The following is a 14,940-nucleotide window of genomic DNA, read 5'->3' on the forward strand; positions in this document are numbered from 1 at the left end:
TTTATGTGATTCTTCACCATTGAGAGATACGGATAAAAACTTTATAAAGCATGATATCTCACAAAGTTATTGACAGATTAGGATGGAACTTGGTGGATGAGTTGGGTAAGTGATAAGAACAAGCTGATTAGAATTTGGTAAATGTCTGGATGCAGATTGAGCCTATCAGTGGGCTACAAAACGTAAACTATTCAGCTTGTTATGGTAGAGTGCAGAGGTATGCACTCTACCGAGTGCCATTCAGGTTTAATCCTGCAATACCTTGAAATAACATTTTCTAATAATTGATTGTCCCTGAGCTCTGTTTATCACACACATTCATTCCCACTGTTTTATGGGTTTTTTTTGTTTTTTGTTTTACTTTTTACCAGGCTCTAAGGCTTGTGGAGAAGCTCCGACAATCACGCATACATGCAGACAGATACTTGAGATAACACCAGACTTGACTTTAACAAATAAGATCCTCGTCCTCTTAATGATGACGTCATAAAAACGAATATGACATCATTGTGATGTATCAGGTTTGCGATAAATTATCTGTGCTAATGCCCGGCTTGATTCCCGCAAACAAAATTCAAACGGCTTGCCTAGTTTCGGAGATGATGGTATAGGCGATTTCCATTAGCGGCGATATTATGACGTCAACTTTTTTTCTAGGAAGAATTTCCAAAATCGGAGATGGTTCCTGCCTGCGCGTGGGCTTTCTGCATATACATGGCAAGTTTCACGAAGATCCGATGAAAACTCTGGGTTGTGAAACAAAAAATAGGAATGATGTCATAAAAATTGATATGACGTCATAGTGATGTATCATATGTGCGGTAATTCATCTCTGCTAATGCCCTGTTCAATTCCCGCAAACAGAATTCAAAAAGCTTGCCTAGTTTCGGAGATAATTTTTTAGGCGATTTCCATTAGCGGAGATATTTTGACGTCATAACTTTTTTTCTAGGAGGAATTTTCAAAATCGGAGATGGTTACTGTCTGTGCAGGGTGTTTTTACACACATATATATATATATATATATATATATATATATATATATATATATATATATATATATATATATATATATATATATATATACCAAGTTTCAGGAAGTTTCGATGAAAACTTTGTGAAAAAAAAAGTCCACAAGAAGAAGATGAAGAACAACAACGTGAGTAAGACTTAGAGATCCTCCACGAGGACCTAAAAAAGCCACTGAGATTGGGGGAAGTGATGTCACTTACTTCCCAGAGCACTCTGGGGTGCCAGCAACGTCATCTTTAATAATCGAATGTTCACTTTCGCTATTCCCCTCTCCCCTCCCCCCACCTTTCCTACTGAAACCATCTTTTCATGTGTATCGTCTCTTCTTATTTCTTGTTGTGTCTTTACACATCAGACTCTCTCCACCTCATGGCTCATGGTCTTACCTATTTCTACCTCTGTTCTACACCTTTCACTTGCCATTACTCCCATGCTATGGTGCACCCATATGTTCTTATCCACCTGTCTCTTCTTCACCCAACTTTGGCTTCCCTCCAATGTTGTTCTGCTCTTCCATCTTCCAGACAAAACAAGCACAAAAAGACATAAAATGTCATAGCCCCCATTATTTTATTAATTTTGATGCGCGGGAGGTAAAAGGATAGCCCATATTTATGTACAATTAAAATGGCTGTCAGTCTACCAGTCAGCCATCTTTGATCAGATCACAAAATAAATTGAGGTGCACATGTATGACATCACGTACTGTGCTTCTGCCAAGTTTGAACAAAATCGGACCAGGCAAGTCTGATAAATGGTTGGGGACACATTTAAGTGACAAAATGGCCGCCAGTCGGCCATCTTGGATCTGATCTCGAAAGAAGCATGACGTGCATATGTGCACCATCATTCCTCATCTGTGTGCCAAGTTTGAACAACATCGGTAAATGCATGTCCAAGAAATTGTTGAGGATGTGTTCGACATCAGGTTTTTTACAACTAAAATGGCTGCGAGTCAGCCATCTTGGATCTGATGTCGGTTAAAAAATGATTTCCATATGCAAGGCATCATTCCTCATCTGTTTGCCAAGTTTAAACACCATCGGTAAATGCTTGTCTGAAAAATGGTTGAGGGCGTGTTTGACTGACACTGGGGGGGGGGGGAGGGGGAGGGGTTTACAACTAAAATGGCCGCCAGTCAGCCATCTTTCATCGCATCGCAAAACAAAATTATGTGCTTATGTATAGCATCATGTGTTGTCTTTTTGCCTAGTACGAATAAAATCCGTCCATACATGTCCGATATATGGTTGTGGACACACACGCACGTATGCACACACACACACACACACACACACACACACACACACACACACACACACAGACACAGAAATCAAGACCAAATCCATAAGCCCCCCGTTTCGGACTTCGTCCAAAAGGGGGCTAAGAAAAACCAAGGACTCACACAGGCAAGACATTGCTGCCTCCACTGAATATCCTGCAAAATGTGATGAACTTTCAATTGTTGCCTTATGGTGCATTTTCATAAAACGGATATAAAAGTTTAAAATTGCACAATAATCGGATTCTATTAAATCTTCCGTTTTGAACGTTCCCCCTAACCCTCCACTACATTCAAGTATGGCCACGATTTAAGCACACAAAAGTCTAAATTGCCCTTATAAATCAAACATCCGGCGAATCTCATCAGGACCATCCCTAGTTTATCACCACCCGAGGCAGTTTGCTTGATTAATTGGAAACACCCCAAATAATTATTCTTCTTGTATTTGATTTGATTTGTTGTACGAACCCATACTCTTCTCAGAGCATTTGTACTGCCAAAGCATTTTCTTGGCAAGGGTTGTACTGGGTGGTTTGCCATCACCTTCCAGTTTTGTTCATCCGTACTCTATCCTTTTCATGCTGAGCATCAAGCAAGGAAGCAGCACATGACCATGTTTTTAAAGTCTTTGGTACGACTCAGTCATGATTTGAACCAACGACCTCCCAGACTCAGAGCGGACACTCTAACCATTACACCCGCCGAGTTTGGTTATTCTTGTATTACAAGGTTTTAATGCTGGCGTGGAGATAGTCAAGTAGTTGTACTGATGATATGCTCTTCATTGTCCAAGACGAGCAAAGCTATTTTTGTACACAGAGTCGAGGCTTGTGGAAGTGTTACTACACTGAACGGATCAGAACATAACATGACAAAAGGAACAGTAGAGAGAGAGAGAGAGGGGGGAGGAGGGGGGGGCACCAACAGCGGAGTTGAAGGACAATATAGAGGGAGACTTAGACAAACAATAGGTATCGGGAGGAATGGGGGCAGGAGAGGATGCATTGGGTGGACAAGATGGATACAGAAGGAAACTCTCAGGAGGAAAAAACTGGAAATTTATAAGGAGGGCTTGGGGTGGGGTGGGTTAATGAGGGTATAAAAGATCATGGTTTTGGATTGGGGATGATCTGAGATGGTTGTGAGCAGCTGTCTTGAAGACCTGGAGGGAAGAATGCGATTGAAGAGAATATAGAAGTTGGTTCCACAGTTGGGAAAAAGAGGAACAAATGAGTGGAGGTGAGCAGTGATCCTGGATTTAGGTCATTCACAAGAAGGGGGTTTATGGACTGTGTGCACCCTGCAGAAATTTGGAGGGACAAAGCACAGAAAGAGTAGATTTTGATTTTCCTACATCTGGGTACATGCAATTGGTAAGAAAAAGTCATTGATTTTTGGGCGCTCCTTTTGTATGCCATAATTTTTAACCCACCCACCCATCACTTCCTCGCTGTTGCTATTATTGCCTTTCTGCAGCTGAGGTATTTGAACCGTGTGTGAACCCCGGCGTACCGGAAAATGGCTACCAGTTACTATACAAGCGTCTCTACCAGCCCGGAGAACTGCTACGCTTCTCGTGCTTCGATGGCTACCAGCTGGTGGGAGATGTTAGCATGCGCTGCTTGCCAGGACACCCCTCCAGATGGAGTGGCACGAAACCGCGCTGCCAGGGTGTGTCCTATGCGTGCAGTTGCCTTAATCTGTCATGCATGACACAACCATTTCCTTTGGTATCTTCCGTTTTATCAGCTATGTCATGTTACTTGGGCTTAAGCAGCCATTTGCAATTGCCGAGCGATTCTAAATGTGTTACCGTGTAACTACACCCATAACCCTCTCATGGGCTGTTAAATTTAAGATTTGTTTTTAAATTTTCTTAACATTCCCAAATCGATGTTAATCTTCTCATATTCTCTCCCACACCTCTGTGCCATTGTCTGACAGAAGCTTACATGGAGCAGCACCCTGAATCCCAAGCAGAAGGTACCTATGTGACTCCATGAATGCCCCCAAAAAGTGGTGGAGTAAAAGTAAAAAAAATGAAGAACCGCTGACTTGGTGGACCCTATCAGAGCGAGCAGGGATTCGCCCATTTTGACAATATAAGTGGACATTTAAGGAGTATTCGAATTTTTATTGGCCTTTTGACTTGCACCTTTGGAGCGCTATGAACTGACCAATATTTTTGTATTACCTCATCATGATAACATTCCTGATAGTAAACGTTTGAATGACGTGTGTGTGTGTGTGTGTGTGTGTGTGTTCCCTATCCTCCAAATGGAGGGCAGTCGTCAGACTGCATTATGTGACATTTAGGGTCTTAGAAGTCTAAATATTCTAAAGGGTCCTCGGATTATATATTGTCTTCGGGTTCTATGAGGTCTCAAGGGTCTTATGGTTATAAAGGGTATAAAGAGTCCGAAAGGTTTTAAAAGGTCTTCATGTTCTCAGGGTTCTAAAGGGTCAAATGGGATCTAAAGGGTCTTGGGGTTCCAAGGGGTTTAAGGCTTCTAAAGGGGTCCACAGGGTCTTTGTTTTGTAAAGGGTCTTATGGGTCTAAGGGTTTGAAAGGCTTTAGCGGGATCTATAGAGTCTTCGAGGTGTAAGGGGTCTATGGTGCCTGCAGGGTCTTAAGTGAATAAGGGTTTTAATGGCTCTTAGGGTGTCTTAAAGAGTCTCAAGGTATACAGGTGATTAAGGGGTCTAAAGTAGGTGAATGTCGAATGACATATAAAGGGTCTAACATTTCTTGAGGGTCTTAAAGAGTCTTCAAATGCTTAAGGCCAAAGTCACATTTGCTCTACGGCTAGGATACGGCGGCCGTACCCCCCCCCCCCCCGAATTGACAGAAACGTGCGGCAGCCGCAGAGTTTCTGAGGTGGCCTCAGGGTAGCCCTACGCCGTATGGCTATCTTTTACAGGCCGTAGGGTCGCCGTGGAATTATAACACGGAGTTATAACTTTTTTCATTTATACGTTCGCCGTAGCAATTCGACAAGCCGAAACAAAAGAACTGGTTAAAAAAAAAAAGAACCCACTCGTTACCTTCTGTCTGGCCGCACGTTCGCCTTAGGGCCCCCTGCGGTCCCCTTGCGTCTGCCTTGAAAATTATATGGCCGCCGCAGGGACCGCCCTAAGGTCACCGTGTGACATCAAATCAAAGACCGTACGGCACCCCCACGTTTTCGGTCTCCACAATTTATAAATACGCCGTGCGGCTACCCGAAAAATAAAAACATATGTGACTGCTACATTGTGTGACCGTGGAAATACTGCGGCCGCCGTATAATTGCTAGTGGCCATTGATTTTGGAGACCCCACGGCCGCCGTGGCAAATATGTCTTAGGCCTAAGCAGTCAAAAGGCTTGAAGGTATAAAAAGTATATTTCATCATCATCATTATCATCATCATCATCATCTCACGGCCGTTTCCATGCTTGCATGTGAAAGTCGTGGTTCACCTAATGGCTGCTTTCCAGGCTGCACGATTCCTTGCTTGCCCCCTTGTTAGGCCCTTAACTCTAAGATCATCTCTCAGCAACACATCCCATGATATCCTCAGATGGCCTCGAGCTCTTCTTCCATTCACATTCATATTTATACACCTCTTCACACAACTACCTGACCACATCCTTTCCACATGCCCGAACCATCTCAACCTACCCCTACGCATAACCTCACTAATGCCTTCGTAATTCCAACGGTACGTAATTAATAGATGTAGTCACGGTGCAACTCACGTTCAGGCAGTACGTAGTTAAGAGACATACAGTCATGTCAGTTGTGGCTGGACATCCACTTGCTCCATTATATATAGACCAGCAAGAACCCATGGAAATCCACATAATGTAAAATGTGACTTTCGGGCCTCAACTCTTTCCCCCTCTATCCCTCCCTCCATCCCCACTCTCTCCTTTTGAGAGGATTATCCACCAAGATTGAGAGAGGATGCCATCCCCACGATTAAGTGGAAGAAACAGCCGTCACTCAAAACTGAAACACCATATTTATCCAGCTACCAGCACATACACACGGACAATATGAGTGGTGACTCAAACACCTGTTGCCATTGCCTGGCAGTTACCTCAAGAGCACCTAAAAATAATTATCAATTATCAACACAAATTTCCACAAATCAAATGAACCACCATCTACTTATAGTGGAGAGAAATTATGTACATATGTGTCATCATCTACTCCTCCGGGAGGATTTGACCGGGGACGCTAAAACCTTCAGAGTGCCACCCTTAACCATCCCACCACAATCCCCTATCAACCATCACCCCAACAATACCCACCACCACCACCCCACACCTCCTCTCCACCATAGCCCCACACCCCCTCCATTGGGGCGCGACATCAACATCTCACGGACATGACGGTGGGACACGGCATGGGCACAAACGGCATCCGGGGGAAGTATGAAACGGGGCGATCCTGTAACGTACAAGACTCCTGGTCAGCCTGCGACGGTGGGACAAAGCTTTTGTCACAAATTTTGTCTGCAGTGTCCAAGGGTATTTCTGCTCGAGTAATATATAAACCGATTCATCACTTAATGCAAAATTCCTCCCTTATAAACCTCCACTTGAACAGAAAGTAAAACCTACTAAGCTCTACTTAACATGCGACCGGCGTTTTCATCTTCACTAGCATCTCCATCTTCAGTTCCACCTTCTTCCTCTGAATCGCTCGCATAAGGCTCGAAATGATACGGCTCCACAATTTCCCCTGAAAGCGTTTCCATCACTAATTTTGCCTCCAATAGTTTCTTCAAAATCCCACTGATCAGTTTCAACATGCTGAGAGCCTTCAGTTGCTAATGACGGTGGAATCAGTATCGGAATCTCAGAATCTGAGCTCGGCATGCACATTTTTCCATCGAATTAGACCGTGATTAATGATTTTCGATGGTTTTCAGAAAAATAATTAAATTGGCGTTTGGGTTCCCCTTTAAAATGACAGGTGATGAATCAACATTGGATTCCATCATTAGTCCGAATATTCAATTTAGTACGTACGAAGTTTGTTCGGATCTCGACCCAGATATAAACTGTCCTCGTGGTGTTTCGCATGCAGGGCCAGACATCAATGTGTGAACCATCCCTCAGAACGAGGGCATCCCGACCGCCAGCATGAGTTGGTGGCCGTTAAAGATCCCACGGTTAGATCGCAAAAGTAATCGGCGAGATATCACCGGAACGTTGAAAAAATTCCAAATTCCTGTTCTGCCACACCTGTACGAGAACTGACGCTAACCCACAGCCACGTGCGACATACAGCACAATCGACCATGACTCAAATGTATCAGTGTGACCACTCCTTGGCTTTTTTTCACAAGATCTTGGCATCTTGGTTTTCTATAGGTTTTCTATTATCATCGCTTTTCCGAAACCTTGTAAATTCTTGGCTTTTTTCATTGGCTCATCGTGGCATTTATGAAAATGAGGAGTGGTCACACTGAAATGTATAAAAACTAAATGTGTATTTCAGAACGGTGTACAGTATTGAAATTTATTGAAAGCTTCTGATAACGTGAATTTTCTGTCTACGAACAGCCACTTCCGTCTTTGTGCGGAAACACTCACAGAACATGCCTGGTGGTACTGTGCATCATTTTACCATTGTCAAACTGACTTCCGGTCACCTTGGCTTGGACCAATTCTCCCTTCGTGCATGCAGTGGCCAAGACGACTGCTTCGGGCAGTAAGAGGTCAAGCCGTGACGTCGTCATGGCGATCACCATCCCGGTCGTCATCATCGGTTTCCTGATTGGAGGGATCTACATATACATCACCAAGTACATATGCATCCGATCACACCCAAAGTAGCAAATTGCTTTGATGAGCCGTCCGTTTATTAAAAGTGAAATTCCAAAAAATTTTTACACGAGGCTTTAGAAAGAAAATGTATTTTCAAGTTGAGGTTTGTACATGGTTATTTATTTTCATTTTCGATGCTCCCAGACTAATTAAGACTAATACGGTGCTCTGATGCGTTGCTGTTCCCACATTCAGGCTGCGTGGAAAGTCAACACTGCGTGTGCCGCTGACGCACTCACACTCGTATGCACGCTTGCCTGAGGAGGCTTTGTTTGACAACCCTGTGTATGAAGTGGGAGTACGTGTGAACATACTATACTACATGCACCAATCTGATGCGGTCCACTTGCCTTTATGGGAAGAGGGGACAGTAAGGGGAGAGGTTTTCAAAGGGGAATGTTTGAGGCCTATGGTCAAAAGGGGTTTTCAGGTATAAAAATGGAGCTAGTGGGCTACTGTCAGACTGCTTAGTTATCCCGTATGTCACACTGTCTATTCGGTTTCATTGCGCATGAATATGCACATCTGATGACCTGCCTTCGAAATGCGACCGAGCCCATCCTCATTCATCATCTCCCGGCTGTGTGTACGTGTGCACGTGTCTCCCCATCTTTGTCAGGCCATCAAAGCGGACGCTGCCTCCTGATTGTGTTCTTCCATTTTTGCTTCCCTGCAGTGAGTGATTAGTTTGCATTGCCAATGTCCATGCTCTGTGAAAAAAAAAATCATTGTCTCAGCTCGGGAAACCCATCAGTCATTTGTAATTGTCTTTGTTATCCGTGCTCTCATTAACATCCTTTTTGAGTGCCTTGATATTTAATACACTCTCACAGCAAATGTACTGAACTGCCCTCTGGCAGGTGAAACGACTTGTTATGTAAGAGTGATACGAATCACTAGCGGTGCTGTAATGTAAAAGCTTTTGTAATGAATGATTCAATTTGTCGCTAAAACATTTAAGTTTTTTTTTCTCTTTGTGTAGAACAGTGTCTGCCTTCCTTTTGTTGTGTTCTACGAGCGTAACGTTCCCTCTAACCTCAGCTCTTGTGTCGATCTGAAGGGCTCTCTACAAGTGCAAAATGGTAGAATCCACCACACCCTCCCCTCCTACAACTCTATTTCTCATTCACAACATAAAATGTATATGGATTGTAAAATATTGGCATTCAGGCTGCCTTTTCCTGATGTTACACTTCAGTAAGCCAATTTCTGGGTTGGAAAAGGTTGTATGGCCAGATGGGATGGGATGGGATACCTGTCAAGTATTAAACCTACACTAGGACGTGTCATCTGGACATATTTGTAATGAGACTCCATCTCTCTTTCTTTGTCAGGACACTCGAGAATATGAAGTCTCCATTTAAGATGAGGACATACAAGCCGGCTTGAGCCCACACCCTTGCCCTGGCCCTCTACCATACACTGCTTTGTTCGTTTGCTTCGGCATGACTGCACGTAAAGTATATCTATCTCTTCTCTTCTCTTCTCTTCTCTTCTCTTCTCTTTTCTCTGTGTCTTTCTCTTCTTTCCCCCACTCCATATTTTATGATGTCCCACCTTTGTTTTCCAATTATTAAATTCTCCATTTCCTCCTTCACCAATAATTCTCACACCATTCCTTCCCCTTTTCTCATTTGCTTTCCTTTTCCTTTTGTGGTCCGGTCTTGTCACATTTCCCACGTGCAGATATGGCCTCCACCTTTCCTTCTCTCTATTCCTCAAGATTATTCTGCTGTACAAGTTTGTACTTCCTCTTCCCCTACCCTTACGAGCTTGCACCCATGACAAGCCCTTTACTTTCGGAACTAGTGTTTCCGCGAAGAGTAACGCGTATGCTCCGCCGTGTATTTATGATTCTGACTTGCTATCAGCACGCACCCTATCCTGATCCCCCCCTCCTCCCAAAGCTTTTCCTTGCTCGAGTGTTAAGTTTAATTGCACAGCTGCTCGTCTTTGCCCTCAACATGGCGGGTATTTGAAAAGTGCCAATCACGGCCGTGGCAGTGTTAAAAAATTGACACTAGGTTTGGAATTTAATTTCAAGGTGCACAAACAACCTGGTTTGTATGTTTTATTCACGTGGTATCTTTTTCATTGGCAGTCTTTGCACACATGTTGGAAGCTCGTATTCCCTTGCATGCACACACACCAAAAACTCACAAAAAATAAGCAAGGCCTCACCATCATAACACGCATCAACCATTCCATAATGCCGAAGCAACAGCTCCCCGACGCTGTATGTGCCACAGAGCCTGCACTCGTTTAATTCTTGGTTTATTATTGTATTTTCATTTGCTGAAGGATTGGTACATATGTTGCTTCAAACCCAAGGATATTAATGGCTCAAAAACAATTAGACATCAACCTGTGCTAGCTTAGGAGGGCAAGGGTGAGGCACATTAGGTTCACGGGATTAAACAAGAAAAAGACGTTGAAATTTTGCACTCAATGCGTTTAAAAAAAAATCAAAGGGATAATGAATGAGAAAAGTAAAGCAGATTCTATGTTGTTTCACTGGACGAATTTACCACTTAGTTTACATAAACAGGTGTAGAATTTTGATGAGTGTGGAAAATACGTTTGGGTGTTTTAAAAGATTGTGATTAGTGGACGAAACCAACAACGTGCTCTCATGTTATGACCGGGCCCACTCGTGTGCTACTCCCTGGACCGTGCAATAACACCATTTATATCGCTCTCGCTGTGTTTGTGTACATGGATATACATTCGCGATAGTGCTGCTAAATATCTCAATGGTCCTTAGTGTAGGAAAACAAGAACCGCTGTCGCTCGTCCCTGATTGTGCGACGGGACTTTTGTTCTTTTCACATATTCCAAGCACTGCCCTACTCTCAGTGCTCTATTGTGCGATCATTATGCACCATCAAATTTGTTGTTATCCTCCGAGCTTGTTTAAACGTATTTATTTGTGTGGGCGCACTTTTAGCGCTTTTTGAACTGTTGAATATGCCGACGACACAAAATGACTGATGTAGGCCGAGGAGGCCGATAATGCAGCATTTGGCTTGAGATGCTATTTCCCCCTTCATGGAAGTTCCACAATTTCCATCTTCCCTCCAAAAGTGTTCCTTCCCTTCCATATTTTTCTCCCTTGCTAACATTGCTAACATTGATTGAGTCCAGACTCTAACGCCTCCTCCCCCCCCCCTCCACGCCCCCTTCCCTCCCCTCAACCATCTCACCCCTTGCTGCTCGACCTGTGAAATGGCATTGGTGGCCAGCACTTGATCATGAACATTTGTTTTGTGTGATCATTGTTTATAATAAAAACATGGTGAATCACTGCGTTACATCAGTTTGCCTTCCCTGCACAATTTCAGTTGCTCTCTTTGTTTAAACTATGATATCTTGAAATCATATGATAGAGATTTTCTTTACAATGATATCTTGAAAAAGAATATTTCTCAACAAATATAATTATTTCCTTGCAACTGTAGTTGTGTGAACTGCAGGAAGATCTTTTTTCAGGGCATCTGTGAGACGGTCAGTAGATTATTTGAATGGACATTAAATGCATTTTAACCCCTTTCGATGTTAGAATTTTATTCCGCAGAATAAGCGACGTCCAAGGTTTCTTGCTGTCCTTCATGCGGGATACTCTCCTCCATGATTGATGGATACGGTCTATGAAGTAGAAGAATACAGAAGTCCCAACCGGCACCATTTAGTTTGTTTATACTTTGTTCTTCGTTTGCCAAGATTGTCCAGATTGTGCAACACATTAAAATAATCAAGTTCTACAATCAATCGATAGTCACACCGATGCAAAAGTATTGACAAGTTTGAAAGAATCGTTGTTGCTGCTGTTGTTTTATTTGAGAAAATGCAGGTTAACACACAATTACACTACACCTGGATACAATGAAGTTTTATTGAATTACTTACATTCTCTGGTTATAAAAATGACATTTATCTGACGTGACCATCGTAACGACTATAAATCTTCTTAAAGAAAATTCCATGTAAGATAATACAGGTTCAAGCTTTTCACTGAAAGAAGAAGCAAATGTAAAAACTCATATAACAATGTGATGAATGTTGATCTCACAAACCACTCACAAAAACGTCCCACTTCTTGTGACTTCTTCAATCGATATCTCACAACAAACCGATAAAGTCCTGAGAACGTCGTTTACTGATAAATATTACATTTTTGGATGAGGTTAACTACCAGCTCTTTATATCCAATGTCTTAAATTTACTTTATTTTTATAGATGTGCAAATACGATCATTTCCATCGATCATTTCCATCGATCAGGTGTGTGGTTTTTCTTGGTTTTTTATTTTAATCATCCCAATTATTGTGGAACTCCATGTTTTGTGGCAAACACTGATGTGTACTGTGGGAAAGGCTTCTTATTGAACCTTGGTGAAGAGATGGCAAGAAATGCATCTCAATGATAAACTATGTATTCATTATGTAAATACCTGGTAAACAGGCAGGTGTCATGATTGATGTGGAGTGTTTGAAAAGGAGATCATGTAAAGTGTAAACGACTCGAAACAAAAGTAATAGATGTTGTAATTCATTTAATCGAATGTTTAAAGATGCGTTATTTACAGAATCGGCAGAATAGCTCACTGGTAGCAGACTCTTCTTGATTCTTAATGAACTCGGATGTAACTATAAGCTTTTAAATTTACTATATAGTCTTCCATTTGACAATCTATTTGGAAAAAAAACTTAAATACCTTTAATCATCCTTACTGTTTATGAAGGCTTTGAAAGAGTCCTTTGGAAATGTCGTTGCATTGTTTTTATTTATGTATAGGGCTGACCTTGAAACCAGAACTATAAAAGCCATAAGCTATGATGCTTTCATTGCATAAGTGGTTTCAAAATCAGGTGACACACTTCGTGCAAGAAAATGTCGATAGGAAAGGTAATTTGGCCGATCATGCCTACGTTATATCCTCCTTCGATCCATTAACTTGCTTTAACAAACTTGTATATCTTACAAATGCCATTTATTATATTGGCTGGTACAATGTGGTCAAAAGGCCTTTTGTTGCAAAAGATGGGATTTATGACATAGGGTTGACTTTATCATTCAGATAAGAAGTTATGTACTCTGAGAGCATATCTTCCTGCTCGTGCTAAACCAGAATGGTCACAAGAATTTAATTTGATCTTCGTCAGGGCTAAAATGCTGATTGAGGCAGTGCAGAGCCAAGAATACTGCTAATCGAGCTATCCTAAAACATATTTCACTAAATTTTGCTGATAAACTTACAGGATAAGTTTTTCAACAAAGATAGGATGACTGGATTTGAACATGGTAAACCTCATTTTAATTTACTTAAACACCGATAGAGCTGTTTTGTGGAATCAGAATTTCAGCAAACGTTATTTCACTTTGTGTTTCCTGGTGGAAAGCTTTGTGAATACATACATACAAGCATCCATCGCACCATATAGCTACAGTGGCCTGAAAAAGTATTCACCCCCCTCCAAATTTTTCACATTTTGATGCCACCTGAACTTATTTCATGATGCTTTCAAATCAAACTTAATATACAGAGTCTTCACAAATTACCACAAAGTGATAAAGCTAAAAATGCAGATAAAGTGTGAATAAGTTTGATCAACAGAGAAAATCAGATGATTCGAAGTTGCAGAAGTATTCAAACCCTTTGTCTCATGAACCATAAATCACTTCAGGAGTAAATTGCTTGTTCGAAAGGTTATAAAATAAGTCTTATAGGTTTCACCTGTATGTAATCAGTGGTTTAACTTAATAAGCTCCCCCACTTATCTAAGGAGTTTTAAGGTGCAACTCACTTGGTCAACCAACGAAGCAAACATGAAGATCAAGGACCTTTCCAAGGAAGTCAGAGATAAAGTGGTGGAGAAGCACCATACAGGAGAGGGTTATAAGTGGATTTCAAAGTCACTCATTATATCCCTTTGAGTACGGTGAAATCCATCATTAAGAAGTGGAAGACATATCATCCCACCCAGACTCTACCCAGATCAGGTCGCCCATCCAAACTTAGCAGCCGGGCAAGCAGGAAACTGGTTCTTGATGTTACTGTAAATCCAACAATGACTTTCAAAGATATGGAAGGCTCTATGTCTGAGATGGGGGTCAGTGTTTATCAATCACCAATATCCCGTTACCTTCAAAAAGCTGGCCTCTATGGACATGTAGTGAAAAAGAAGCCATTACTGAAAAAAAATCCACATCTAAAAGCTTGTATGGAGTTTGAAAAAAAAAAAAACTTGATGATACTGCAGGCATGTGGAGAGAAGTTTTGTGGTCAGACGAGACAAAAACTGAACTTTTTGGTCGAAATTCAAAGTGTTATGTCTGGCACAAGCTTAACACTGCACATCACCCAGTCAACACCATCCCTACTGTCAAGCATGGTGGTGGCAGCATCATGTTATGGGACTGATTTTCATCAGCAATGACTGGCAAGCTTGTCAGGATAGAAGGGACAATGATGTACAGGAGAATCCTTAACGAAAACCTTTCAGAGTCAGCCATGAATCTGAAACTAGGTGGGAGATTCACATTTCAGCGGGACAATGATCTTAAACACAAAGCTAAAGCCACATGGGAGTGGCTGAATCAGAAGAAAATAAATGTTCTTGAGTGGCCCAGTCAAAGTCCTGACTTAAACCCATTGAACAGTTATGGCGATACTTGAACATTTCAGTCCATCGACGATCCCCACCAAAATTGGCAGAACTGGAGTGATTTTCACCTGAAGAATGGGTAAACATTTCACAATCTCACTGTGCAAAGTTGGTTGAGAATTTCCCAAAAAGACGC

At 42.0% G+C, this 14,940-nt stretch overlaps 1 protein-coding gene across 3 annotated transcripts in view; it reads left to right on the forward strand.

Moving 5' to 3' along the window:
* The window catches only part of SEZ6 (seizure related 6 homolog), a 226,182-nt gene extending 214,740 nt beyond the window's left edge, over positions 1-11,442 (forward strand). For 2 of the 3 annotated variants that reach the window (XM_085859810.1, XM_085859812.1), the window contains 5 exons: positions 3,794-3,988; positions 4,262-4,300; positions 8,000-8,117; positions 8,335-8,437; positions 9,474-11,442. In XM_085859810.1, the coding sequence (XP_085715936.1) occupies positions 3,794-3,988; positions 4,262-4,300; positions 8,000-8,117; positions 8,335-8,437; positions 9,474-9,503 (485 nt within the window). In that variant the 3' untranslated portion in view covers positions 9,504-11,442. Of the gene's footprint in view, positions 1-3,793; positions 3,989-4,261; positions 4,301-7,999; positions 8,118-8,334; positions 8,438-8,758; positions 8,815-9,473 lie in introns of all 3 variants that reach the window. The other variant, XM_085859811.1, reaches the window with a different exon arrangement.
* Positions 11,443-14,940: the final 3,498 nt, after the last annotated feature.

This window comes from Eptatretus burgeri, chromosome 16 (genome assembly GCF_056783735.1).
Source record: "Eptatretus burgeri isolate ZD-2024b chromosome 16, Ebu_testis_v1, whole genome shotgun sequence".
In the NCBI taxonomy this organism is placed as follows: domain Eukaryota; kingdom Metazoa; phylum Chordata; class Myxini; order Myxiniformes; family Myxinidae; genus Eptatretus; species Eptatretus burgeri.